The 12651-nt window shown below is 43.9% G+C and overlaps 1 protein-coding gene and 1 long non-coding RNA gene across 3 annotated transcripts in view; one reads left to right on the top strand and one right to left on the bottom strand.

The window, feature by feature from the left end:
* Positions 1-6944, top strand: part of LOC109264189 (uncharacterized) — a 55531-nt gene extending 48587 nt beyond the window's left edge. Inside the window, exon 3 of the long non-coding RNA XR_002078642.2 lies at positions 5932-6944. This is a non-coding gene — a long non-coding RNA (uncharacterized LOC109264189). The remainder of the gene's footprint in view (positions 1-5931) is intronic.
* SPRY2 (sprouty RTK signaling antagonist 2) lies at positions 6260-11739 on the bottom strand. 2 transcript variants are annotated; one of them, XM_053895312.1, is made up of 3 exons: positions 10892-11003; positions 9612-9703; positions 6260-8054 (listed from the first exon to the last, which is right to left on the bottom strand). In XM_053895312.1, exon 3 carries the CDS (start codon positions 8001-8003, stop codon positions 7056-7058), a length of 948 nt encoding a protein of 315 aa, XP_053751287.1. In that variant the 5' UTR covers positions 8004-8054; positions 9612-9703; positions 10892-11003; the 3' UTR covers positions 6260-7055. The 2 variants fall into 2 exon arrangements, 1 of the variants encoding a protein (XP_053751287.1); XR_008419576.1 differs by lacking the exon at positions 9612-9703 and having other exon boundaries at positions 7939-8054; positions 10892-11739.
* Between the last annotated feature and the right edge of the window lie 912 nt (positions 11740-12651).

Raw genomic sequence — 12651 nt, 5'->3', positions numbered from 1 at the left:
TTTAGAGATCCATTCAAGTTCCTTTACAGACATTACTCCCTCTGAGAAACTTTCCTGATCCCACATACCACACCCAAGATAGAGTTAATCACTCCCTCTACATATATATTTTAAGTCTGTTATCACATGTATTATGCTCTATAGCAAATACTTGTTTATCCGTCCTGTAGACAAGTTCTAGGAGGGCAGGAGATATTGTCTTATATCTCTAGTATTTAACATTGTGCCTGAGGTTAAAAAAAAATTCAACTGAAATACAAAATAATAATAAATACTTCTTTAGTACTTACTTTGAACCAATCTCAAGGGTTAATATTTTACACATATCTCTTCAACCTTCACAAAAACCTTTGGGTCAAGAGTTACTATCTCTCAGAGAAGGCATTAGGCTTAGGGAAGTTAAGTAACTTGCCTGTAGCTGCACAGCTAATAAGTAACAGAAGAGGGCATTTGCATATAGGCTTATCTCCAAAGCACGTGAACTTAAAGTATTACAGAAAAGTAGGTATATTGGACATATATAGATATTTACAAATGTAGGGCATTTTTCCATTAGAAGAATTTCAGAGGCTTAGCACTCAGAATGGAAATTCCGAAGTTGTGGTCCCAGCAATCTCCCCAAGTCCTTTGACCTCACCCTCCCTCACACAGCTGACAGCTTTCCTTGCTGTGTCAGGATATAGTACATTTTCCACTACTCCCCCAGCTTCCTCTATAGCAAGATTTCTGAAACTTAGCATTATTGGCAGTTAGGGCTAAATAATTCTTTGTGATAGAGGACTGTACTGGGCATAGTTAGTTGCTTAGTGGCATCCTTGGCCTCTACCTCTACCAATAGTTCCCTAGTTCCCTCCCTTGCACCCCCAGTAGTGAAAAACATAAATATCCAGATCTTGCCAAATGTCCCTTCGGGGATCAAATTGCCTAGGAGAGCAAGTGGGTAATGCTACCAGTCATTTTCTGTGACTTAGAATCTAAATCCTAGATAATTAGCTTCCAAAGGGCTATGAACATCATTCTTAATCCACTAGTCCACAATCACAGACCTAGTGAATGCTTTCCTCTCCACTTACTGTAACATCCTTTACACTGAAGATACACAATGAACATTAACTCAGTAACAAGCGATTGCACCCTAGGCTTGTAGTTTTGATTGCTCAGGTGGCAGGGCAAAGCCCCAGAAGACACATTATTGGGTTCTTTTCTTGTGACTTTTCACAGATGATTACAATCAGACCAATAGTCTGTAAAAGAATCCATTTCCAAAGTTTAAGCTTAAAGGTAGAGTGCTAGTGAATGTTTGAACTAAATCAATTAGGCTGTATCCTAATTGGGTAGGTGAGAATCCAGGTGATATCTAGACCTGATGCAGATGTTGACTGTATGGTTGCTCCTGCCTCCGGACAGTTCCTCACTAGCACAGTGACAGGTTGGAAACATACATCCCGTGGGACATCCTAGCCATTAGCTCAACAACATAGTGGGTACTAAATGTATCCCAAGGCTCTGTATGCCCTAAGGCTTGATGCATGCTAGGCCTCTTGGTTACTAGGCTTTATACTGTTCACAGTGACCATTAGATACGCATCCTTAAATGCTGTTCTGAACTTACAAAGATGACTTTCTAACAAGAGTCTCAGGAACAGTTTTCTGGTATGACCAGCTAGATATTATGACTACTTTGTGCCTACTTTCGAGCAGGAAAACCAGGTTTGGGCTACAAAGAGTTCACTGAGCCTGTTAAGAGCTTGGAGTAATGAGAGATGATAAATATGGTATTTACCAGAGCCCTGCTTGACTGTAAGCCCCACTGATGCAAGTCAATAAACCAGATGCTATTTGGAGCACAAAACCATGTCAAAATGTGTAACTGTGTTACCTTAAGTGCTAGAGATGGTCACCTAGGTTTGAGAGTCACATGAATCTGAGCAGCCCGGCCTCAGGTATTGTTTTTTGTTCCAAAGCTCAACCACTTCCCTTCACACTATGACATATACTCTTTTTTCCCCCTCTACTTGATTATCCTCAATTTGCTCTTAATAAGTAATTATCCTTTTCTAGGTACAAAAGCAAACTAAGATTATGAGCTAAGGGCAAGAGGTAAATTCCAGCAAAAACTGGAAGAACAAGAATTGATGAATTGTTTCAACTTTTTTCTTCGTTCTATATCTTAAAAATGTATTTTTTACCTTTTTTTTTTTTTTAGGGAAAGGTTTTAGTGAATCATGAATCTTAAAATTAAGAATGAACATAGCAGGATATAGCTGCTTAACTATTAATCAAATATCTCTACATTTCATTTAGGATTTGGGATATCAGCATGGTGAACATAGTTTTATTTAATGAGTAACATTAATTCTGTTGCATCTCTCTTGGCAGAACTCTTTGGCTATTTTGGTAGCCATAACCATTACCGTTGCAAAGACCTGGAGACCAAATCCGCTATTGAGAATGCGTCCATGCTTTTCCAATTTCTGTACTCTCACAGCACTTTGCTTGTGCCTTTGCTATGAAAGTCCTGTCTTGCATTAAAGTCACTAACACTCTCCTTTTGTATTGCATCAACTAGCTCTATGATTTGTAAAGTGTAAACATCCAAATGAATTGAAATGCCAAGTTATTTCGGTGCCTAAATTCCATTCCAAGTGGGTCCTTGTATTAAGCCAAATCATTTATTCTTCTCTGTACATTAGGATTGTTTTGAGAAAAAAGCTTCTTTCTAATCTCCTTTAATAGTTTATTTTTTAAAAGTTGCCAAATAAGCCTGGCTTTTAAAAATTCTTTAGGTCAATCAGAATGCAGTTTTAGATAAAAATGTAAAACATTTTCTAGCCATAGATATTTCAATGCTAACCTTTTTTTGTTTGCTGTACTTCTATCCCCCCCCCTTTTTTTTTGACTCTAAGTGAATATTTCGAGTTTAATTTGACCAGAGATGCACTCTCATTAGTGGTGTTCACATTTGTCTCTCATTCACATGGTTGTCTCTCGTGTTGTACAGAGGGTGATGGTGTGGCAGCCAAATGAAATCCAAGTATAGGATGTATATAGTCTGACAGCTTTATCCTCCTAGGAATGACCAAACCAGTGATTAAATGTTCCAGATGTATAATCATTCTGATAATCAGTTGGTCCTTATTTTAAAATTCTGCTCTGGTCTTCTATCAGTGGAAACCCACCCACCCTTGGTAGGTCACAGAAAAATAAGGCAACTGTCTTAATTAGAATAGAAATTAACATAACTTTTACCTTAATGGATATTGAAAACCAATATTGATACAATATTGAAGTAGCTAGTTCATGATACAGTATTGATATAACAAGGTAATGCCATATTTTTCTTTTTTAAAAATTATTTATTTATTTTAGGGAGAGTGTGTGAGCAGGGGAGAGGGGCAGAGGGAAGAATCTCAAGCAGGCTCCATTTCATCCTGGCTTAGCATGGAGCCTGACGGGGTAGGGGAGCTTGATCCCAGGACTCAGATCATGACCTGAGCCAAAATCAAGAGTCAGACTCTCAAATAACTGAACCACCCAAGCGCTCCTCCCCCATTTTTATTTTTCTTTACTAAAATAGTGGGAAATATTCTGCACAAGATGACAAACTGTTCTTGATCTATAGTTTAACCAGTTTTCAAAGTTGAGACTTTTGCATCTGTATCTGGGTCCTTGGGCACATTTAAGAGAGGGAGGCAAATGGCCAATTGTGGGTATAAATGCTAGTGAAACTCTAAACCCATTAAACCTTTGAAGAGTTTGACCTATATGCTCAAGTTAATAAATTACATCAAAACTCATCAGTTACTTCACAACACTGTGCAAAGATCAAATTCTTTTCTCTGGCATCATCAATATCTTAACTGATACATCCTGGAGGCAAATAATCCTGGAGACAAAGTGTATTGGAGAAAGAAGTTATGCGAAAAGTTTGGGTACTTGGTTTTGTCTTTCTTTCACCCACAATCCCCAGAGCCTGCTCCAACATGGCAGAAATTTGACAAGGCCTTAAAGTCTCAGTGCACATAAATGAATGTTTAAAGTAACAACTAAAGTAACAACTGTCATCTTGTCATTCTTAAATGAATCTCAATAGAGAGAACATACAGGTTTCTTAAAAGAAAAAAAAATTGAAAGGCAAGAAACCAGAAATATAGCTAAGATCTCCCTAACTGCTTAGCAGTCAGTTGACAGGTTTGCTGCATCATACTTTTAACCTCTCACAATATCAAAATAATGGCCACTGGATTATAAACTCCTTATATTTATATAGGACTTTTTGTAAACTTTATAGAGATTAAGAACCTGGGGTGGTTATTCCTCCATCTCAAGATGACCTACAACATTTAAAAACTCTTTCACTCACTCAAGTTACAGTACCAGCTGCTCTCAATCTGTTTAGATAGAAATTTAATTTTCCATATTCTGAAAATGAATTTTATACTGTTATATATTCTAAACATTTAACAGTTTCATTGGAAGCATCTTGAGGAATCAGTTTTCCTGTTTATCTTTAAATAGTTTTCATCAGGACTTAACATGTACTTATACAGTCTCTTCGAATTTCAGTTGGTTATCACTAGATTGTGCATTTAAGCTAGTGAATTATGCTTTATATCCACTCCATTAAAAAAAAAAAAAGGCGCTAAATTAGGAAGCAGTTCCTTGGGTCAGTAATTTTTCAAACTGTATATGACTAGTGGAGTGATTAAAAATGCAAATTCCTAGGCAATACTTTATGACTCTGAGTAACCATGAGGGAGGGTTCTTAATTTACTTTTTCAATAAACACCCAACTGTATCTGATGCGATGTGTCTGTAGAACACTTGGAAAGCTGCTTGCATGCTGAAGAAAAAATGACTCAATTTCTATTCCAAATAAATCCTATCAGCACGTATGGCAGTTTTTGATGAGTAAAGCTAATTAGTCAAAGTTTCTGTGCTTTACAAATCCTGAAAACCATACAATGAACAAGAAACTCTGCCCAACTTTCAACATTGTAATTTCTCTTAGACTATCAGGATTAAATCTAAGAGTATTAGAATTGCAACACTCAGGATCCCAAAGTTGAAGTTTAATTTTAGTAAACCATTTCTAAATTAATTTAACCTAGTGTTTTCTGGAGAAAGTTCATAGGACTATGAAGGTCCTTACAGCAAGGTCTTGGTTTAGAAGGCTGCATATTTCCTTGAAAGCAGATTTTAAAAAACACAACAAGACAGCCTGTACTATGATAAGACCTAAAGAGGAGCCTCAGAAACAGGACCCAAGATTAAACAGTGACAGGTAAATCATTTTCTAGACTTCCGGTGATTCTTGGCAGCAAGAGGTTTGCTTTGGAAGAAACAAAAAAAATCCTCATCCACAAAGTGACTAATTAATGAAGTGACATAATTATTGCCAAGTAAGAAAACCTAGTATTTCTTGAGATGGGCTATAGCAGCCTGCAGTGTATTTGCTACCAAAAGACAAATGCAAACATGGGGACTTCTTGCCGGGTCGCATCTTTTTCCCAAAGTACAATTTAACCACTTCTCTGGATAATTTGATTAAACAAGACAGGGCCTCTCAACTGGCTTCCTTGGACTTGAATTATGAGGCCTAGATTGGATGAAATTTCATGATATCCAACACCTGAATCAAAACAAGTTATGATTTCTGTGTCTTTCCTAACATAAGAAAGTTGTGGTATCATGGTGATAAACTTGAGTCTGAAACCAAGACTGGAAAAAATACAGCCATAACCGGCTAAGTGAAAAAAACATTTTTGCCTCAATTACAAGCATTGATCTGTGTATGCTGCATGCCTGACACAGAGGACATTCAATAAATGTTGAACTAAACTCGTTTTTCTGGTCTTGAATTAGCCTCATGGCTATTCTTAATACTTAATTCTGTATATAAAGAAAAAAATCTAATTGTTAATCTTTTAGGGAAGTCTCCTGAATGAGTTTAAGATTTAAAAGAAAAAGAAAACAAGGAAAACAAAGGGAAGCCAACAAATCTGTAAAAGGCAAGAACAGTAACAACGATATGGCCAAAACAAGCACTCATGATTAATACAGGTGAGTCAAATGCTCGGTTATTTCTCTCCTGATTGCTAGAATTATCTCTGAAAAAAAATCACTGAACCTCCTCTTTGAAGAGTTTATAGATAAGTGAAACTATTTCATGGAAATGCTAGCCTTAACATAAAATGTGGTCTCTTTCACTTCAAAAAACAAAAACAAAGCAAAGGTAAAATAAGACAAAACAGCTCAGTTTAATTTCAAACGTTAATATATTTTCTATTTTATATTGAACATATGCATCTGTAACCCCTCATTTGCAGCAACTATCACATCCTCATAAAAGGGGCAAAATTTGTAAGATGCCTCTTAAAATAAATATTCTTTTTTATAAAATAATAAAACTTCAAATAAATATTCTTTACACTAAACAATATGTTGAAAAAATTAGAAAATAAAGGTTGAATTTTACTGTAACTGTACAATATACATGAAGTCCAAAGGGAAATCAGAGTCTTACAATAAAGGCTTTTCTGTAAGGCAAAATACAATCTAAAAACATACTGATTGATTCACATTCTTCCGAATGTACAACATATTAGTATAATATTTTGTGACTGTGCCATATAGCATGACACAACGTGTTTTTCACAGTTGCAAATATTATTGTATATACAAAAATATAGCACATTATCTCTGGAGAAAACAATGGGGAAAAAAAAAGTCATCTGCTAATTTACAAATTTTGCAAGTACTATTCACAAACAAAAACTTTGCCTGGGAGTGTCTGTTGTTTTAGCTTATGCAACACGTGGGTTCCCAAGTTCTGTATCCCATACCTTGAGCTCCATTAGCTGAGTTCTAACAAGCGTATCAGTTAAAACGGCACATGGACAAAAAGCATTTCACTGCAAACAGCGAAGGCTATCCCAACCCTCTATTAACAGTGCCAAGATTCTAACTGTTTAGTTGGTTGCATATGCGTTAAAAAAAACAAAAACAAAAACAAAAGACAATCCTTATTACTGTCATATTCCTGATTAATGGTGCTATGTTGGTTTTTCAAAGTTCCTGGGTGGGACAGTGGGAACTTTGCAGCAAACCGTGTTTGAGTTTTTACAGCGGCATCCAGGCCGGTTAACCCGGTCATAACACCCCTGGCACAATTTAAGGCAACCCTTGGCTGGAAGGTAACACCATAAACAAGGCAAAAAGAGGGACATGACGCCCATGGCAGACCAGCGTGTACAACAGTGAGACTGGCTGCAAGAACACGGGTTGTCCGCACAGTTATCCTCGTCATCATTAGAACAGTGATAGAAGAGACCTTTCACACAGCACACGCAAGTCCCATAGTCAATCACGTTTTGGGCTGAGCAAAGGCACTGCTTGTCGCAGATCCAGTCTGATGGCAGAGGCCTAGGATAGGTGCACTCCTTACACTTGCACTTGCCACAGTCCTCACACCTGTAGGCGTGCAGGCCCAAATCTTCCTTGCTCAGTGGCTTAAGCTCACCTGGCTTGAGCTCTGATTTGGGCTGCACGCGGATTATCCCATCAGCGACGGGTCCCGAGGAGAAAGATGGTCCCAACAGTCTCTGTTCAGAGGAACTGCTGCTGGTACTTGTCCTCGTACTGCTCCGAGACCCCGAACTGACTGTGCTGATGGATCTGGACAAAGAGGCTCGTGCGGAAGAATGGACCTGTGGGTGCTGGAGCCTGGGGGGCTGGCGGTGCTCGGGCAGACCATGGAGCCTCTCGTGTTTGTGCTGAGTGGAGGGGCGAGGAGCAGGCTTGAGCCCAGGTCTCGGGACCACAGTAGGCCCCTCTGTGTACTCATTGGTGTTTCGGATGGCTCTGATCTGATCCAGAGACAACACGTGTACCTGCTGGGTGAGGGCATCTCTGGGGTCGGGCTCCCCGCGCTGCCTGCCACCGTCACGGGGTGTCTGCAGCAAGGACTGCGACCCGCTGCCACTCTGAGCTCTGGCCTCCATCAGGTCTTGGAAGTGTGGTCACTCCAGCGGGCTTAGAACACATCTGAATTCCTGCGGAAACCAAGAGGAAAGAGCTGGTTTACACTCCAGGATACTTCCCACTCTCCGCCTACCTGGATTAACTCTTGGCTTTCCACTCCCCTAGAGAAACAGGATTTGAAATGGAGTGGCTATGGAGGCTACCAGAATAGCCATATGACCAATACCATATCAAAAAGTGCAGGTTATGGCAGGATTAGACAATTCTCTAATCCTGTGTTGTGTAGTTACACAAAGCTGATCGTTGTTTCAATCACACAGGTAACGATTCCTTATTCAAATGAACATAAAATTGCAAGGTTCAGGCTCAAAGTAAAGATTGCAAGAAACTAACGTTAGACCATAACATTGCCGCCGACATACATGAAAGTTGAATACTTTTTCAAAATTGGAAATAGGTTTTTAAGTTTGTTGTGGTCATTTTTGCCTTAATAAATGCAGCCCAGAAATTCTTTCTTGGTTCTTATTGTGTCTGTTTTTACATCAGATACCTTTAACTATGACTTATCCAGTATTCAGGAACTTTTTAGAATACCGTAGAATGAATGTGACTTGCAAAAAAGAAAATAGTCACCCCCCCCCAAGGAAGTCACAAATTTTACAACAGTCATGCATTATTAAGTATACAGTAGCAAAAGTTATAAATTAAAAACAAATCCATTCAAATCCTGTTAAGCGCCAGCAACACAAGAAAGCAAACTTACACAATCATCAACCAGCAGCCGAATTTATTTTCAACTTCTCAACAACTTGAGGATCAAATATTTTACAGCCCGATAGCCTAGGAGAACATCTTAAATTCTGTAGCATACAGATTGTTCTGTTTTAGAAATAAATTATGTCAAAAATCTTAATGGCTTTGCCCGTTTCCAAAACCTTAATAGTTCAGGACATAAACCGACTAGTGATCACAGGAAGTGTTTCAAAAATTGGTGTCACGTCTCAAATCTATCATTCTGACAAGTAATTGCAATCCCTCTGTGTATTTCAAAACTATCATCCCCTCTGGCAAGTCTACAATGAACAAAAACGGGCAAAAGTGGACCTTCATCCACTCTCCGATTTTTATAAAAGAGAGACGCAGGCAGGTGACACACGCCTCCCAACTCGGAACAAGGCAGAGCTGGAAACCGGATCTCACTTCCAACAGAAAGGCAGACAAGACAACGTTGATCTTTGCTTTCACTCCGTTTTATCGGCTCTATCGGCGTCCCAACACCGTCCCCAGCAGGTGGGACTCAGTCGGAGCCCCGGGGGACTTTTCTCCGGGGAGACTGACGCAGCCCAGGGGCTAAACTGCCCTCCCCCTGCACACAATCCGAAGACTGCCAAGCAGGAGGGGGCGGGGGGGGGGTGGTGCCGGCGCCTCCCTAGGGGACGTGCCTTGAAACGCTGGAGCACACTTCCCCCTCCCGACCTACGGGCTAAAATATACCCCACCCCAGAGCACTGGAGGGAGCCACTCCGCCCCCAGGCAGGGGTCACGCAGCCCACCGCAGGGCGTTCTGGCTAAGGCCCTTGAGTGTCGGGCACAGGTTTCGAGCCCTGCCGCCGAAAGCCCTGACTTACCCGCTGCCCGGACAGGTCTAACCCACGTACACTGGGCAACTCCACCACGCACTGACCGAAGGGGCATTGCCTGCGATCCGCACACCCATCTCCTTTTGGGTGGAGAGAAAAAGTGAAAGGAAAATTGCTTTATAAAAGAAGGGCAAGTCCTAGGGCCTCACTGAACAAACCGGGTCTGCAGGACGCAGATCCCTGGTCTGGAAACTTTCACGCAGATTTGCTTGCAGTTTTAGCATCTTTGATAGGGGGGTTGGGAGGGATTTTTTTTTTTAACAAAAATGACTGCTGCCCATTTCTGGCCTCCTTCGCAGCGCACGCCACCCACCCCCCACTCCCCACTCCGAAAGTGCTTAGAAACCCCCATGAAGAACTGTGTGTGATCAGACTAAGGATGAAGGGGAAAGGACTTCAGCACAAGGGTGGGGCAAGCACAGAAATGGCTTTGTAAAAACGCACAAGATCCCGAATTCAAAGCAGCAGCAGCGACTAAAAAGTAAATCAGCCCTTCAAAGGAAATAAAACTATCCTCTTTTGGTACCTATTTTCAGGTAATGGAAAACGATCGCGACCGCTTGATGACTTTCTTCCTGTGCTAGGTCAGCCCAATCTTCCAAAAATAAAAAAAAGCGTGACCCAGGCCGACCACAGAGAACGGAAAAAAGAAAGAGCTGCCACTTCCGAAGCGTAGCCCCGGCGTCCGGCAGGGCGACGTTCCCACCCGCACCCGGCTAGCCTCGGTGCCGGGCACCCTGCCCAGTTTTCACTCGCGGGGTCTCGCTGCCCCCGTGAGGCGAGCGACCCGACCCGCGAGTCCCCGGTCCCGCTGGCGCCCCTGCCTCGGGACAGCCTCACCCAGAACCTGCCTTCCCCGGAGCGGAACAGGTTAGAAATGCGGGCGCCTACAACGGGGACCTGGAAAACACAAAGTGTTCCTCCTCCCTCTCCCGCTCTCAGCGCCGAATTCGCGGTCAATGTAGGGCCAGCAGCCGACTCGCGACGAGCGGTCCGCCACCCCAACCCCCCAGAGCGCGGGCGCGTGGGGTCCTGGGGCTGGGGACACCGTACCCGGCGCGCACTGCTGCCCCCGCCAAGGCAGGCCGAGCCTGGGGCGAGGCAGTTCCACAGGCAGCTCCCTGGATCCCCCCTGGGAACCTGCGGGGTTAGAGAAAGGGAGGCCTGAGGAAAGACAGACCCCACTCCCGGTCCGACTGCATCTACTCCATGTTGCCCACAACGCGCCGGCCACGGCGCCAGGAGGGTAAGAGCCAAACGTGCCTCACCGTGATCGCGGCTTTGCACCAACCCCTCTCCGTTGGATTCTCTTCTTCCAAGCGATGTGCAAATAAAATCCAGCCCCGATGCAAACTTTTCCCCCTTCTTCCTAACTCTGCTTCAGTCCAAGTTCCGAGCGATCGGCGGGAGGAAAAAAGGCGAGGAAAATCCCGAGCCAAGTCCCCAGCCGATGAACACTCCGGGGTTCGGGGCTGGGGGCGACCCCCCTTCTAGAAACGCACGCGGAGTATTTCCTTTTTCTCAATGAACTGGAGGCCGAAGCGCCAACGGCGAGTCTCCTTTCCCGGCAGATGAGCGAAGGAGAAAAAGAAAACGGCCTTACACAGAATCTAAGGCCAGATGGCCAAGTCGTGCGGCCGCGGCCGCGTCGGAGCGGAGGTGGCGCGGGGGCGCGGGCCGGGCCGGGCGGGCGCGGGGGCCTGGGCGCTGCGCGCTCCGCCGGCCCCTCTCCTCCGCTCGCGCTGCGCCGCGCGGCTCTCGGCGGTGCAGACTGGGCGTTGTGGAGGCGCGGCGGAGAGGCCGAGGCGGGGGCGGTGGGTGCGGAGGAGGAGGTGAAGGAGGAGGAGGAGGGTCTGGGGCCCGGCCGGGGGGGCTCGCCGTTGGCCTGCGCCCTCGCCTTTCCGGAGGAGGCAGGGAGCTCTGCGGCGGCCGCGGCAGCAGTAAATGGCGTCATGTGGATCCGAGGCGGAACAGAGCAGTTGTTGTCCCAGAGGATATATCGCATCCGGTCCCAGCTCATTGGCTCCGCGGGGCTACATTCACTCACACTTCAGCGCCCGCCAGCGCTCCGAGCCGCAGGAGGCATTCAAAAGGGCAACCGCGCCGCCCCGCGCGTCCCCGGGCCGGTCCTGCAGCCCGGGCGCCGTCACGCGGGACGCCCGCGGGGCCGGGCTGGGCACGGCGGGGTCAGTTTATCTAGTTTCAAGGAAACACTGACCTTAAGGTTCCCCAGAGGCCATGAGGACGAGCTTTAGGCTCGGACTGACTTATGGAACTTTCTCCTTGCCATTAGGAAAAAAGGGAATGAACATTTAAAACTAATCCGGGCCACGCAGTGTTAGCATTAAAACAAGTTGCAGGTTTTAAGAGTTTATTCGGAATCCATTTCAAGCCCACCTCTCCCCTTTTCTGTTCCCCCTCGAGGGGGCGACGGGGAGAGGAGAGGGGGGAGGGGAAGGGGAGCGGGAAGTGAGGTGGGAGGGCTATTGGTTTATTCTTTGTCTTCTGGATTAACCCGATTATACACCAGGCACCAGCACAAACCGCCTCCCCCACCTCACAGCCCTGTAGGAGAGGAACGGAATGCAGATTCGGATTTCAAGTACTTTATGCTCTGGCCGAGATTTGCTTTTAATTGTGTCGCTCTGTAGTTTTTGTTTTAATATTAGATTTTTTTTTTCAAGAATTAGCTATAGATGGAGGCTTTTTGAAGATCTTTCTGTTTTGTTTGACGCAGTAGGTGAAGGAAATTCTACAGTCTATGCCTTATAAAAATTATTTAATTCAATAACACAAGATAACTCAAGGTCGACATGACGGGCTTCTGAAATGGGAGGGGGCTCACTGTTCCACTGCAGATTTCCTTCACTCAACCAGAAGTCATCATTTCCGACTCCTCTTTGTCACCTAGAACGTATTCCAAAAAGATCCTATTGTACGTTTTGAAGGTGGTCTGTATTTTCCCACTTAAAAAAGTAGAAACGTAAAGATAGAAAACGCGTAGATAAGCATTGCTCTAACTGCCGTT

Source organism: Panthera pardus, unplaced genomic scaffold (genome assembly GCF_024362965.1).
Source record: "Panthera pardus isolate Hobbes unplaced genomic scaffold, ASM2436296v1 HiC_scaffold_1, whole genome shotgun sequence".
Classification (NCBI taxonomy): Eukaryota; Metazoa; Chordata; class Mammalia; order Carnivora; family Felidae; genus Panthera; species Panthera pardus.
Note: the sequence above shows the minus strand (reverse complement) of the source record. Positions and strands in the feature narration are given on the sequence as shown.